Source organism: Taurulus bubalis (genome assembly GCF_910589615.1).
Source record: "Taurulus bubalis genome assembly, chromosome: 20".
Classification (NCBI taxonomy): Eukaryota; Metazoa; Chordata; class Actinopteri; order Perciformes; family Cottidae; genus Taurulus; species Taurulus bubalis.
In genome coordinates, this window is record NC_136608.1 from 17,631,570 (window position 1) to 17,648,389 (window position 16,820).

General features: G+C 37.4%; 1 protein-coding gene across 1 annotated transcript; it reads right to left on the bottom strand.

Annotated features, from left to right (window-relative positions):
* Positions 1-7,007: 7,007 nt before the first annotated feature.
* ifng1r (interferon gamma related) lies at positions 7,008-11,338 on the bottom strand (the record flags this gene model as incomplete). Its single annotated transcript, XM_079236375.1, has 3 exons — positions 7,008-7,139; positions 7,706-7,918; positions 11,219-11,338. The coding sequence occupies 3 exons, from the start codon at positions 11,336-11,338 to the stop codon at positions 7,008-7,010; spliced, it is 465 nt and encodes a 154-aa protein (XP_079092501.1).
* Positions 11,339-16,820: the final 5,482 nt, after the last annotated feature.

The following is a 16,820-nucleotide window of genomic DNA, read 5'->3' on the forward strand; positions in this document are numbered from 1 at the left end:
TACATTTCCCTGATTATACTTTTACTGAAGGAACACTTCCAACACAGAACGTCTAACTTTACGTATAACGTATAACAGTTTTCACAGTATTAGAAGAAGTATTCGGATACTACAGTTGAAGTACTGCCACCTCAAAACAGCGAGTAGGATTCTGTTATATTATGTATTTTATTTGAGTACTCTGCTGCCACCTGGTGAATAAAAGCATTATTACATCCAGTGTGAGTTTTTATTGATGTGTTTATAATGTAAAGCATCTTGACAGCAAATAAAACAACTACATAAATACATGTAAGTATGAGTATTACTCTCTCTACATGTAAGTATGAGTATTACTCTTTCTACATGTAAGTATGAGTATTACTCTCATTATTGTTGTGGAATAGTTCAATAACTAAACTGCTGGATTGAAATCTATCTTTCTGCCTCTGAGTTCTGCTTGTAGTTGCACCGTTTGTCCTCCAGGTGTCAGCAGAGGCTATCGCATGAAATATAGTTTTAAATTATTGTGTGAATGAGATATTTTTATTTACTTTCATGAAGTGAAAAAAATACTGAAAGAGTTCAAGTTGTGAGACACAAATCTCAGATATTTCTTATTTATAAGAAATAATAGATGTTGTGATACATATTTTAAATCAGTAACACTTGTTTTCTTTTCATTTCTTTAAAACCTATGTGTGATTCTTGTTGACTTACATAACATATGAATATGTAGTGTCTGTATGAACATGGCATCTTCCTCTCTGTTCCGTCTGCGTGAACCCACTCAGAGCTTCCTGTGCAACAGGAAACAACTGTAACTTCATGGAAATGCCACAGTGTCTGATATGCTAATGAGCTGTGTGTGTGTGTGTGTGTGTGTGTGTGTGTGTGTGTGTGTGTGTGTGTGTGTGTGTGTGTGTGTGTGTGTGTGTGTGTGTGTGTGTGTGTGTGTGTGTGAGTTGAGGGCACATGTTACTTAAAAAACACTTTGAAAAAAAAATTGGCTGAATCATCTTTTTATTCTCTTAAAGGGCCGGAACCACCGATTCACGTCACGCTTGGAGGAAGTATTCAGACTTTTTACTGCAGTAAAAGTACTACACAAAGTACCACACTAATAAAAAATAAGCGTTGCACTCAAAACCTTACTGAAGTAAATGCATGATGAATAAAACTTAAAGTACGTGAAGAAAAAGTATTGATTGATCAGTAAAATGTTTTCCTCTTCTATCTGATGCTTCTGCTGCATTAATATTGCATGTTTTAATGAGTTTATTCTACATTAATGTAGTTTTATCTACACTTATGTAGATAAAACTACATGAATGTGGTATAATCTAATGTAGTTTAATCTATCTAGATTAAACTACATTAATGTAGATAAAACTACATTAATGTGGTATAATCTAATGTAGTTTAATCTATCTAGATTAAACTACATTAATGTAGATAAAACTACATGAATGTGGTATAATCTAATGTAGTTTAATCTATCTAGATTAAACTACATTAATGTAGATAAAACTACATTAATGTGGTATAATCTAATGTAGTTTAATCTAAGTAGATTAAACTACATTAATGTAGATAAAACTACATTAATGTGGTATAATCTAATGTAGTTTAATCTAAGTAGATTAAACTACATTAATGTAGATAAAACTACATTAATGTGGTATAATCTACATTAATGTAGCTTTATCTACATTAAGGTTCATGACATCATAGAATATTCATGACATCATAGAATATGATGTCATGAACCTCGTATCCTTCAGCTTATCACTAACATTCATCAACACATAGAGGAACACTTCAGTTTATCACAAACATGCATTAACACATAAAGGATCACTTCATCCTTCAGTTTATCACTAACATTCATCAACACATAGAGGAACACTTCAGTTTATCACTAACATTCATCAACACATAAAGGACCACTTCAGTTTATCACTAACATTCATCAACACATAGAGGAACACTTCAGTTTATCACTAACATGCATTAACACATAGAGGAACACTTCAGTTTATCACAAACATTCATCAACACATAGAGGAACACTTCAGTTTATCACAAACATTCATCAACACATAGAGGAACACTTCAGTTTATCACAAACATTCATCAACACATAGAGGAACACTTCAGTTTATCACAAACATGCATTAACACATAGAGGAACACTTCAGTTTATCACAAACATTCATCAACACATAGAGGAACACTTCAGTTTATCACAAACATTCATCAACACATAGAGGAACACTTCAGTTTATCACAAACATGCATTAACACATAGAGGAACACTTCAGTTTATCACAAACATTCATCAACAGATAAAGGACCACTTCATCCTTCAGTTTATCACTAACATTCAACAACACATGAAGAAACACTTCAGTTATCACTAACATTCATCAACACATAGAGGAACACTTCAGTTTATCACAAACATTCAACAACCTGCCGGCTCTGAAGAGGTCAAATGTCACAGACTGATTGATCTACTTCTCTTCGTTCTGTGTAACTTTCAGCTCTTATCTCATCACTTCATCTCCTTTCAGTGGTTAGATAGCGATCTGATTGTCAGACTCACTTCCTGCTCACAATATGAACTCAACAACACTGAAGCACCAGATTTAGTCTCTTTGATCCTTTTTGTTATCACATCTAAAATATTGACACTTTCTCATTTTGAGACGTTTCTCAGACGATCGTTCTTTAAAACTCAAAAAGAGGAAGATGATCAAAGCTTCTTCACTTCATCTCTTTTATCTGTTTGTATTCATTCATTCATCGTTTAAGGATTTTATCTTGATCTTAATTAGATTTAACATGTTTTAATTATAAAGCGTTCAAAATCTGCTTGTAAAAAATACTTTATGAAAGTTGCTTCATAAATAAAGTTGCTATTGTAAACAGTTCTCATACTAATTATATATATATGTATATATATATACATATATATATGTATATATATACATATTTATATGTATATATATATACATATATATATGTATATATATATACGAAAATACATATCATTAGTACGAGAACTGTTTACAGACTGAAAACTATCTCAACAACTATCAGACGGATTCCCATGAATATTATTATAACTAAAGAATATATTTACATCTTATATTATAGCATATTATAGTATATTACAGTGTATTATAGTATATTACAGTATATTACAGTATATTACAGTATGTTATAGTGTATTATAGTATATTATAGTGTATTACAGTATCTTACAGTATATTATCATATATTACAGTATAGTATATTATAGTGTATTAAAGTATATTACAGTATATTGTCATATATTACAGTATATCACAGTATAGTACAGTATATCATAGTATATTATAGTATATTGCAGTATATTATAGTTTATTATAGTGTATTAAAGTGCATTATAGTATATTACAGTATATTATAGTATATTACAGTATATTATAGTATATTATAGTGTATTATCGTGTATTATAGTATATTATAGTGTATTATAGTATATTATATTGTATTATAGTGTATTATAGTGTATTATAGTATATTATAGTGCATTATAGTATATTATAGTGCATACTAGTATATTACAGTATATTACAGTATATTATAGTATATTACAGTATATTATAGTATATTATAGTGCATTATTGTATATTACAGTATATTATGGTATATTACAGTATATTATAGTATATTATAGTGTATTATAGTGTATTATAGTATATTATAGTGTATTATAGTATATTATAGTGTATTATAGTATATTATAGTGCATTATAGTATATTATAGTATATTATAGTATATTACAGCATATTATAGTATATTATAGTATATATAGTGTATTATATCGCAGTCTGGTCGCAGCAACAGTGCAGAGCAATAAGTTCATCGACATGCAACAACCAGTTTCCTTTCTCCTGCAGCCTGCTGACTCACACTGAAACCTACACACACACACACACACACACACACACACACACACACACACACACACACAAACAAACACACACTAACAGAGCCACCACAGAAACAAAGCGGGGGCTCGACTCCCGGTTTCTCTTCGTGTCTTCATGGTTTCCATCGCTTGATCTTTACTCGGCTCTTTTCTGCTACTTTATACTTCTATTGTACTTTGTAATGCACTCTGCAAGTTTTGTCACTTGTAGTTTTACACACAAGACACACAATATACTAGGAGCTGTGTATCGGAAGGATATCATGTGGACTCAGAGACTCTGGGTTGTGAATCGGCAGAATGCGTCTTCCTTTTTGCTGCATGGTGACCAGGACTCTGTTGTCTAGTTGTTCCATGTTTATTTGAGCCTCTGTTGTTTATTGTTCACATGCTGTTCCACATTCAGGTGTTCTATGTCTAAGTGAGTCTATACTTGTATGGTGATGCAGTACTACACTACTAATCCACACAGAAGAATATGAAGTATTTTAAAATGGGCTCCACATTGACAAACTACGACATGCTTTTACCTGCATTTGTTCCTGATAAAAACAGAATATTATGATAATCTTTAATAAAGGAGCCATTCTGCTGATTGTATACTTATATATGTTGGTAAAGTTACATAAAGTACTTCTTCCACCACTGCTAAACAGTCGCTGGATTAATCCGCTGTTGAAAAAGCAGAATATATTTTGTTTGTTTCATAACAAAGTGACACATTGAACTATTTGTGGGGTGTTTTTTGGAGATTGAAATCTCCCGTGTGGCACGATTAAAATCGTGATGCACCTTTCAGCTTCAGTGTGCCGACCACACGCCAAGCTCACGGCGGCGCTCTGCAGACTGGGGAAGCACAGCCCCGCTTCTAGGAACCAGAGCGACCGGGGTGCATTGTGGGTAAGGGGGCTGCATACTTACAGTAAAAGAAGGTCACCTGCCGTTTACCCGAAGTGATGTCCCAGGAAGTGACATCACAGCTGTGGGTTGGAGGGAGGGTTGAGTTTCTGCAGAAATGCCCCGACCCGCCTGTCTGCCTGCAGGAGATCAAGGCCTCTGAGCTTCTGCACGACGTCTGTGGAAGCATCTTTATTCATTTATATTTATATTTTTGTGACTTTAATATTCACTCAAGTGCTAAACTGAGTATTTCCGTTTATCTGACAGCTATAGTGATTAGTTAGCTTACACAAAACACACATGATAATATTATAAATTACAAGAATACAGCAGCGGCTTACTGACTCTTTGGTTCAGCTCACATTTTAATAACAGTTGAGGCCCAAAGAGGTCAAACTCTCTAATATTTCACAATAAAGATTTGAAAAAAAATTAAAAATGTAATGATACTAGCTGTGCCTCTCTTTAGGTCTGCTGGTAAAGTGGGTTCTTTAACCACAACGTTGGTAGTTTGGTTCTTGAGCAGGACACGTTGTTCCTTGGCTGCTCCTAAAGCTGAGAATGAGTTCAATGCAGAGGTCAAATGTCATCTATGTACCTATAAGTACTTTCACTTACAATGCACCATTGTATGGTATTGTCCATGGTTTCATCTATGAAGTGATGCTATAAGTTGTTTTACTTGGCAGCTCTGCAGCCAAGCAGACCAAAATGACTTGCGGAGTTCCACAAGGTTCTATTACTGGGCCTCTTTCTTTTTGTAAAACATCTTAAATACATTTCTATTTATATACATTTTCACATATGAAATATACAAAACCATAAGGTAATATTGTATGCAGATGACACTCAAATATACCGAGCATTGTTGACAAATAACTATAGTCTACTTTGAATTTGCTGAGCAGCATCAAAGGTGCTTCTAGTGGAGCGCTTTATGGATCCGACCGTCACGCATTCATCTCAATGTACACCGGCCTCCTGGAGGGTGAAGTGGTGAACCTCCTTCTCATGCTCTCACACCAGAAAGCCGCGTCACCAGCGAAGCTGAATCGTTACTGACGGCCACGTTGTCGGCACAGGAACCCAGAGCATTTCCCTCTTGGTCTGTGACCTCCATGACCTTCAGGGACCAAGTCTGGTCGGTGACGGCTCGGATCAAGATAAAAATGTAAACGCCTACAGTTTCACAACAATTGGTCAAACTGACCAGGAAGGAAATTATGAATTATGTGACGTGATCCTGAGTTTCTTTTCGTGGAACGTTCAGGTTTGATTGTTTTGCCAAATCAGTGAGTCACTTAATCTGGATTCTCTGTTTTAAGCAGAAAAGTTGGCGTGAACGCATAAAATCAATTACGAAGAGCATCTTCTCATCCTTAAAAATCACCACACAGATCAAAAAGTTAAGTTAATTATGTTTAATTTAGTAGCATTAGTATGCATGTGTCAATCAATAAATACAATCAATAAATTATCAACAATCAGCCACATTAAATACAAAAATAAATATAGAAAACTACGACATGTCAGTAAAATACAAAAATCCATTAATAGTATATAGTTCAGAGTAACTGTACTCAGTGAAGTACTTCAGTGCTGGACCTGAATGTTTAGAGGGCTTGTAGTACATTTAAGTATGTCAGTATTTTGTACTTTGTACCATATGAGTAATGATACCACTGACAGTTAAATATATCATAATTCTATAATTCTATATTCTACAATTCTATATCATAATTCACTAAACCATCTGCAAATTCAGTAAAATTCAAGAAATCAAGTATTTTCAGGTGATAATTGTTTGGTATTGTGATTGTGTTGCATACAATTAGTTTTTATAAACATTTCACAGGATTAAACCACCACCTTCTTTCAAGTATAAATCTCCGAACATCCTTAAAAAATATATGAATTTTACAAAATTACAATATCTATTAGGCTGACGCTGCTGGTTAATTGGCACTGTAATAAATATCTATTTACTTATAAATAATCTCTTAAGCAACCTCTTAATACAGAAAAACATTTAAAACTCGGCAAGCTGGTATAAATTAATTCTTTTTTGCTGATGTTTTTTTTATCAATTTTGAATTAGTCATTAAATATCCTTGTTGCTGTTGTTGTTGACATCTTGTAGGCGCTTCAGGCACGTGGACGGGTTTTGAACCTCCGGGTTTGCCGCCGCCGCCTCCTCGCCATCTTGATGGAGCTCGCCTCCTCGTACAGCCACGGCAGCTCCCACAATGCTTTGCTCTGGACAACAGGGTTATCCATCTGCAGGTGGCAGACACAGAGACATTTTATTTTAATTGTTTAATTGATGTTGTTCACAGACTGGAGCAACATCCTTCTCACAGCAGCTTTGTACGCTCTACATAAACCTTCAATAAGCCCAACTTTAAGGCCTTTGTACGCTCTATATAAACCCCCATGAGCCCAACTTTAAAGCCTGTGTAGGGTCCACATAAACCTTCAATAAGCCCAACTTTAAGGCCTTTTCACGCTCTACATAAACCTTCAATAAGCCCAACTTTAAGGCCTTTGTACGCTCTACATAAACCTTCAATAAGCCCAACTTTAAGGCCTTTGTACGCTCTACATAAACCTTCAATAAGCCCAACTTTAAGGCTTTTGTACGCTCTACATAAACCTTCAATAAGCCCAACTTTAAGGCCTTTGTACGCTCTACATAAACCTTCAATAAGCCCAACTTTAAGGCCTTTGTACGCTCTACATAAACCTTCAATAAGCCCAACTTTAAGGCCTTTGTACGCTCTACATAAACCTTCAATAAGCCTACGGTTTTGGTCTCTCTCTCTCTTGCTCAGGTGTCACTCTACCTGGATGTCTTCGAGAGCCCTCAGTTCCTGCATAAGCTTCTCCTGCTCCTGGTAATCGTGTTTCCTCAGCTGCTGGACCATCTTCAGGATGTAGCTCAGCTCCGCCGTGACGTCTTGGTCGCTCCCGGCCGTCGGGGTGGGCAGCTGATTTAACATATGGCCAATCAGCTTCTCGTACGTCTCCAAAACGCCACCCAGTAACACCGCCTTCGCCTGGGAGAGAAACAAAAACAAAGTGTTGGTTCTAGTTGTATATGTTGTAGATTTGTAGTTATTTTCCTAAACAATATAAAATCCCTTTTTAACAAAACAAAGCTGGTGTTCTCAGTCTCAAGGTGCTGAAAAGCTTTCTTCTTGAGTGTGAAGCACGAAGGTCACGCTCCATCATCGCTCAGCAGGTTTTAAACTCATCGGGATGCAAAAACCTCAAAGCGGTCAGAAGTCAACAAAGTCTGGCATTTTATTAATTAGTGAAGACCGAGTTGAAGATTCAGGTTTAAGATCTAAACTTTGACAAAGTGTGTTTTCAGTAGTGCGTCAAATATGGAAAACTGACAATACGCAGGTTACACCACCAACAAATCAAACTTCTCGTTTCCCGGCGCTCTACTGGGTCAAAGCTCTGTGCTCGTTGGACGTTGAATGTGATTTTAACTGCAAATATCTGAAATAAGGTCCCGTGGTGATTCACTTTTCTATCGGACGAGCTGAGAGTAATAACGGGTTGTTCTGATTCTATTTCTCTTCTGTGAGCAAAACACTTTGAAAGGATTTCGTCAGTCTATATGGAGGCTTGTCGCCCTTAAACATGTGAGCTCTTCCCCTGATGCCTTCACAGTGTTTCACCTCAGATGAAACACTGAGGAGGCTGGACTGGAACAACATCCAAAGTTGGCACCTGTGTATTTGTGGCGAGGGGAAACCAAATGGAAACCCCAGAGGGGCGTGTTGGGTGGGCGGCCTTGAAACTGTTTCTGTGCCACCGTGAACCTTCATGTGATGGAAAGGCGTCCTGACGTTAACATTCTTCTGACTTTTCTGACTTTTTCTTTACACTTGCCCAACGTCCGTGTACGACGACATTGATGCCGTCGTTGTTGTCGTTTGTTTCAGTGGTGACGGACGTTGGGCAAGTGTAAAAAAAAAAGGCAAAAATCTTGTTGCAACAATATTTTCCTCTCCATGAACAAGAGAGTCCGAACTTGCACAATCTACTTATCTACTTATTATCTTTAAATGTGCGTCTAGTTAAACGTTCTTGTTGAGGACCAACAGGTTTAAAACCTTCACATCTCGACATGGTATCCATCTTATTCATGCTGATCGTTCTCGGGACAAAGCGAACATGAACCAGCCTCGTCTAGGACGTCTCGATCTTATCGCGATCCTTATCTCGTGACGCGTCACAACAAGCAGCAAACAAGCGGCTGCAGACTGAGACCGGCGAGAGACTCCGTTGTGTTGGAGCTCAGCGCCCGAAACCGACCATGAAGTGCCTTTTCATATCATTGTTGGTGAAGAGTGAAAGTTCAATTCGAAGCCTGAGAACAGTAGAGCACGTAATGTTGCACCACGCAGAGCAAAAGAAGACTCGACCACAAGAACCTCAGCGGTGCGAGAAAGAAACTGTTCGGCGTGAGACTGCGATGTGAAAGACAGAAACCTGAGGAAAGCACCGGCCGCTGCTGACTGCAGACTCTGGGCCTTAAAACCTGTTGAGCCCCCGATCGGGGGACCCTTTTATATCAGGAAAATCAAGAACAAAATCACGGTATAAATCCCTCCCCCCGAAAAAAGCAACAATATGTTAGGTATCAAATTAAACATAAAAATCAGGGCTACAATAATGTATAATCCCGATGTACAACCTCTAAACACAACTCTAACAATAAATAGGATTAGGGGTTAGGGTTAGGGTTATTAGGGTTAGGTTTGTTTGGGGTGTGGGCTTAAAGGGTTAACAATGGTGATAAAGATGGCGGAAAACATGGACCAACTAGTCCCACCTGATTTTAAGGTGGAGCTTAGCGTAGCATAAAGGCTGGAAGCAGGGGGGATCTGCTAGCCTGGCTTTGTCCAAAGTATAAATAACTAAATACACCAACCAACGCCTTTAAAACTAGTTTGAGGAGCAGATGTTGCGTTTACGTTTTTTTTTGTGTACAAATACGTGTGTATTTAATAATTAGTCAGCTGTTGGACGGTAGATTTTCTTCCACTTTGGACGAATCCACGCTGTTGCATTCAGTCTTTATGCTAAGCTAAGATAAGCTAAGCAACTCCAGCTTGTACTCAACTCGCATTATTGAGAGCGATTTCAATCCTCTGGTCTCGGAAAGACAGAACATGTTTCCCAAAATATTGAACTATTGCTTTAAAGGTTACGGTTGAGACGACGTTCCCATTAACGAGATCTGAAATCGTTTGTGGTCGTTTAAAGAGAGCAGACTGTGAACTGATAAATCATGTAAATAAAACCACGTTCAGACTTTATGTTCCTATTTGAAGAGGTATAGAAGTTATTTACCGCCATGTTTCCAGCCAGTGGATCTTTGGAGAAGACCCGCTTCCCGTCATATCTCTGTGCCCATGGAATCTTCTGCAAAAAAAAGCATTTTTTTCAGGTCAAGTTTCATGGTAATAAATACAAATTATTGTAATTACTGGTGCATTCAAGGACAGTCGGACTCTGGCCCTGTCAGAGCCGTTTGTTGCAAAGCATTGAAATTGATGACTTATATGTATATTGAATACAAATTAACATTAATGTGAAAAGCATCTACGGTGAGTTCAAGGACAGTCTGACATCTCAGCTTTGAGAGACATTGATGTCGATGAGCTCCATTGTCAGATAATCAAAAAGAAGACAAATTATAAAGCACATTAAAAAAAATAGATTTTGGTGAGTTTCTATTGTTTTTATTGGTGCATTCAAGGACACTCTGACATCTGAGACTTCAGAGACATTGTTGTTGCTGAGCTCCGATATCAGATGAGCAAACAAGTTAATTTAAAGGTTCTAAACTTTTGCATCAAAACTGTCTTATGGTGCATTCAAGGACACTCCGACACTTGAGATTTATGTGTCATCTGTTGCAAAGCAAAACAGTGGTTTCCTGCACTTAAAAAGTGCCCTCAGCATCCGTCTGTTAGATCCCAGAAGTCGGATTGCCCTTGAATGCACCATCAAGGAAGAGCATCCCTGATCCTGAAGTGCACATTAAATCATTTACAAGTTGGACAACTTGCCAGAACCCTTCTTTAAACGTACATTCAGTCAGTGTGTGTGTGTGTGTGTGTGTGTGTGTGTGTGTGTGTGTGTGTGTGTGTGTGTGTGTGTGTGTGTGTGTGTGTGTCTGTGTGTTTGTGGTGAGTGTGAAGGCAGCAGGAGGAAACAGTTTTTGAAGTACTGCACAACAAATTCTCATGTAGAATAAGCACAGTAGTAGCTGTAGTAGTAGTAGTAGTAGTCGTAGTACTAGTACTAGTACTTGCAGAGCGTGCAGTACTCACATAGTGCTGCAGGAGGTTATGGATGGTCTTGTTCATCTTCTCTGTGACGTAGGCGCCTCGGACCTGAGAGACGATCAGACAGAGGGTCAGACAGACCGCCGCCCGCGCTGTGGCAACCATGGTATCGCTGCTCGTACGGTGACTCTCCTGCGTGCCGGTCGCCGGTTTGATTCCCAAGCCTGGACGGGACCTTTTTCAATCGATGACGGAGCGACTAATCACCTGTCTGGTGGTCTCTCTTCTCTCTCTGAAGTCTCTCTCTGACAGTGGAGTGTCTCTCCCCTGAAGTCGTCTGGAGCTGTTTGACTTGTCGTAGATTTATAACTCCTGCGACTCGGGGAGAGAGAGAGAGAGCGTGTGATGCAGCGATGATCTAGGTGTGAAAATGTGGTTGTGCAGAGTTTCCTTTAAATCACCAAAGTTCATAGAAGTGGGTGAGGGGTCTCCCACTCTCATGCATGTCAAATCACTCGCTCCTTGCAGAGACGCACATCACCCATGATGCTGATACGTGATCGATGGTGTTAATGGTCACACTGGGAACGCGACCGGTTCAGGACAGGAGGCCTGTTGGTTCATGCGGCTCAGAGGAGAGCGCTTTGAGTAGAAACTGCCACGAAGGCTTTTATGTATTCATCGTCACGTACATATCTCATATACACATGCATATACACTCATATACACATACATATACACTCATATACACATACATATACACTCATATACACATACATATACACTCATATACACATACATATACACTCATATACACATGCATATACACTCATATACACATACATATACACTCATATACACATGCATATACACTCATATACACATGCATATACACTCATATACACATGCATATACACTCATATACACGTACATGAACCTCTGCGTCTCGCTCAAGGTCACTTGCACAAGCGGACCGGAGCGGCACCGGGAAATCGAACCGCCGAGCTTGTTGTTAAACGACCAGCTCTACCGACTGAGCCGCTGAGAAATACACAGAAACTATGTAGCAAATGAACAGAAATACACAGAAACTATGTAGCAAATGAACAGAAATACACAGAAACTATGTAGCAAATGAACAGAAATATACATGAAGAACAAGAAGAAACTATGTAGCAAATGAACAAATGAATGAAGTTGCAAGTTGATAGCTGAAAATTAAAAGGCTACTTTTTAATAACATTTGTAACAGTCAAAGTAATGGTTAGTAGTTAACTAAAGATTAACTTAAAGTTGGGCTTAAGTCTTGAAATTGACCAGATCGTGAAATAATTAGTTATGTTTATTAAGGATGATGAAATAATTAGTTATGTTTATTAAGGATGATGAAATACTTAGTTATGTTTATTAAAGATGATGAAATACTTAGTTATGTTTATTAAAGATGATGAAATACCTAGTTATGTTTATTAAAGATGATGAAATACTTAGTTATGTTTATTAAAGATGATGAAATACCTAGTTATGTTTATTAAAGATGATGAAATACTTACTTATGTTTATTAAAGATGATGAAATACCTAGTTATGTTTATTAAAGATGATGAAATACTTAGTTATGTTTATTAAAGATGATGAAATACCTAGTTATGTTTATTAAAGATGATGAAATACTTAGTTATGTTTAATAAAGATGGTAGTTATGTGAGTAATAAATCAACGTAGTCGTTTTAAAGGGACATGAACAGCGGTCTCCTGTGTTGGTTTGACCCATCTCACCTTCCACTGACCCGTGTGTGTTTTGTGGTCGCTGTACTTCCTCGTTCATGATTACGTGGATTACGTATGATTTGCTTTCGTGGGATATCAACACATTCCAGTACATTCATGTTTTGTAGGTATTGCTCTGAAGAGCCTGAATTGTAGATAATATTAAACTATATGGTGAAAATGAATATGGTGAAATGAATTAGCGCAGCAGAGACTGAAGGGCCAGATGACGACAGGAAGTTAAGTCATGAAGTGACACCCGGCTGGGTGTGAAGTGTTTCTGATGCCCAGAACAGTCCCTGTTTTAGTTTAAAGGAAATAAAGACGAAGCTTTTCTTGTCAGCTACACACACCTATTTATACACACACACACACACACACACACACACACACACACAGAGTGATACTTATCTGGAAACACATAGAACTGAACTGCAGGGCAGCAGCACACAGGAGGTGGGCCGCCTTCTGCATCAAAGGAAACAGAAGAAAGTGAAACCAGCGGAGGGTTATTGTAAATGAGTGGACGCTGGACGGCCCTCATTCAGGCATCGGACCCGATAACTAAAAACTAAAACTAAAAGAAAGACGGGAGGTTGTTCGGCCTTTTCACATTTCTAAACATGATGATTTATTCTGCTGTTAAAGGCTCACGTGATGTAATTAATGCAGGTAGTGATGCTCGTTGCACCTGCAGCTCTTTAATTGAAAGTCTGGTTTGCTTCAGTGGACTAAGGAAGGAGGTTATGTATTTATAATTGATAATCAGTTGCATGATGTAAGTGGTGGAAAGTTACTCTACTGAAGTACAGTTTGAGGAAAGTACTTCCATCTTGTTTCTTCTTTATATTTCTACTCTAGTTCCTTTGCAGAAAGGCCATTCTCATGGAACAGGGGTTACTAATAACCTTAACGAGGGCTCTGTTCTATAAGTGGTCCAGTGCCAACTGAACATGTTTAACCTAAAAGTTGATGATGATAAAAACAATTATGATTACTGATATTTGCCAGGTTCAACCTAAAACCTTTGAAAACCAAACTATTTTTAGGCCTCTGCTCGGAAATGTCATCCAACTAAAAAGGGTGTATCTCTGCAACCACTAGGGCTATTTGAATACTTTTGGGTTATAATAAAAGGTACACATGTGAGATTATGTTCAGATGTGTAAATATCAGTCTATATGTTACTGGTTCAGAGTAAAAGAAGGTGACACACAGAAAAAATGAAAAGGTTTCAGGTCTGCTTATAAAAAAATCACTTTCAGGATGATTATTTCTTTGAAATGATGCAGCTGTAAGGTCCAACTCTAACCCAAATCATAGCTCAATATGTGAACATTCTCTAACCCAAATCATAGCTCAGTATGTGAACATTCTCTAACCCAAATCATAACACAATATGTGAACATTCTCTAACCCAAATCATAACACAATATGTGAACATTCTCTAACCCAAATCATAGCTCAATATGTGAACATTCTCTAACCCAAATCATAACACAATATGTAAACATTCTCTAACCCAAATCATAACACAATATGTGAACATTCTCTAACCCAAATCATAGCTCAGTATGTGAACATTCTCTAACCCAAATCATAACACAGTATGTGAACATTCTCTAACCCAAATCATAACACAATATGTGAACATTCTCTAACCCAAATCATAACACAATATGTAAACATTCTCTAACCCAAATCATAACACAATATGTGAACATTCTCTAACCCAAATCATAGCTCAGTATGTGAACATTCTCTAACCCAAATCATAACACAATATGTGAACATTCTCTAACCCAAATCATAGCTCAGTATGTGAACATTCTCTAACCCAAATCATAGCTCAATATGTGAACATTCTCTAACCCAAATCATAGCTCAATATGTGAACATTCTCTAACCCAAATCATAAACAATATGTGAACATTCTCTAATCCAAATCATAGCTCAATATGTGAACATTCTCTAACCCAAATCATAACTCAATATGTGAACATTCTCTAACCCAAATCATAGCTCAATATGTGAACATTCTCTCTGCAAAGGTTGATTTTGATAAAGTGAAGCAGAACAAAGTTAGAGAGGGTTTAGAACAGAGAACATTCAGACGAGGCCTCATTGGGGCCCATTGGGCTATTTTAATGCTATTTGAATTTTCTCATGTACCAAACCATATATTTCACTTGTATATTACTGATGGTGTTCAATTCATCCAAATAAAGCAGTTTTGAGCTTGTTTTTCATAAAGTAAGCTCTGATTTACAGTGTTATACAACAATCGCTCAGTTTCCCGCCCTAAGGGGGGATTGGTTTTGAATTGGTTAAAAAGCAGAAAGTCAGAAGACTTTCAGAGAGAAGTTAGGAATTCAGCAGAAATTTTGTCAAAGATCATTTAAGTTCCGATTAATATTTGAAAATGAAACTGCTGTAAATTCCTCAAAACAGAAAAAAAAAGTCCACCTGTGAAACCTCTTCCTGTTTGTATGTGTGAGTGTGAGTGGGGGATACCCATGTAATGTTTGTACTTCTCCAGTTCTCAACACCTGAGTGTCACCAGAAGCTACCTGCCTCTCTTCCTGCTGAGCTCAACGCTAAACGCACTCTCCCTTCTTTTTAAGCTGAAGAACAGTGAAATTAAGACAAATAGAGGATTGGAAAGCAGAGTTTCATATATTATGTAGTACTCAACTTTCTTTTTTTTATTTTGGGCCTATACTGTGTATTTGAAACACACAAATACTCACGGGAGCCACAAATGAATCAGCTGCTGAAAATAGCTCCCAACAAAAGCTCTATTTGCAGCTGTTTGGGAAAATACTGACCTTTTTTTAATCATATATCATATATATGACAAAAAAAGAAAAGAAAATTGAGTTTCATTCATGATTATTTTATTCTTTTGGGTTTTAATTGACTTAAAACTGACTTTTCCAAACTCCCAGATGACTCAGTTCTTCTAAACTTCTAAACTTCAGGAGAAAGTGACTCCTTCTTTTAAATTCTGTATCACCTTTTCTGAGAAAAGCCCCGTCCTCCATTTGGTCGGAGGGGAAACCCCTCCTCCCGCCTCACCTGACTCTCAGACACAAACACACTGAATGTTTCATTTATTCTTTAAAGAAAAAGAAAATGAAAAGCTTTCAAACACCAAAAAAGGAAATATTTAGTGTTTTCTGAAGTGCTGTTTTCTCTTTTGTCATTTTGATTTCTTCTCATTTGTCACCCCCGTTTGTTTTGGGGTCTCATTACATCACCAGCTGAGGGGAAGTCCCTCCGTGTGATTGGTGCAGGACCCGGGGAACACGATGATGTCAAAGTGATGTCACAGGAACCACATCTTTGTTGGTGTCTTTATTTCTCTTTATTTTCTCTCTTCAAAAGCATCCAAACAGGTTCTAATGTACTTTAGGAGAACTTTGAGGTACTTTACTTGACTTAATTTCATACGTCTACTTACATTGTTATCATTTGTGTTCTTACTCCACAATATGTATTCAAAAACTTTGGTTACAGATTCAGATTATTAATAGAAAAGATAAACCAGCAGAATATCAAGTCATTAGAATAAGCTCCTCCTTTTTTACCTTTTTAACAATATAATATATATTATTCTGGATCCTTCTGCAGAACCCTTTTGGTACTTTAAGTATATTTGTACTTAAATAACATTTTGAATGCAGGACGTTTACAGAGTATTTCTACACTGTGGTCCTTTTAGTCCTGGTCCTTTTAGTCCTGGTCCTCTATAGACCTCAGTCAGGACACGGGAGAACCAGAACCAGGACTGAGAGGACCAGATTTTTCTAAAGGGACCCTGGTGCTCAGAAACACTACCTCTTTAGTCCACAGGGGGCAACAGAACCAACACTACC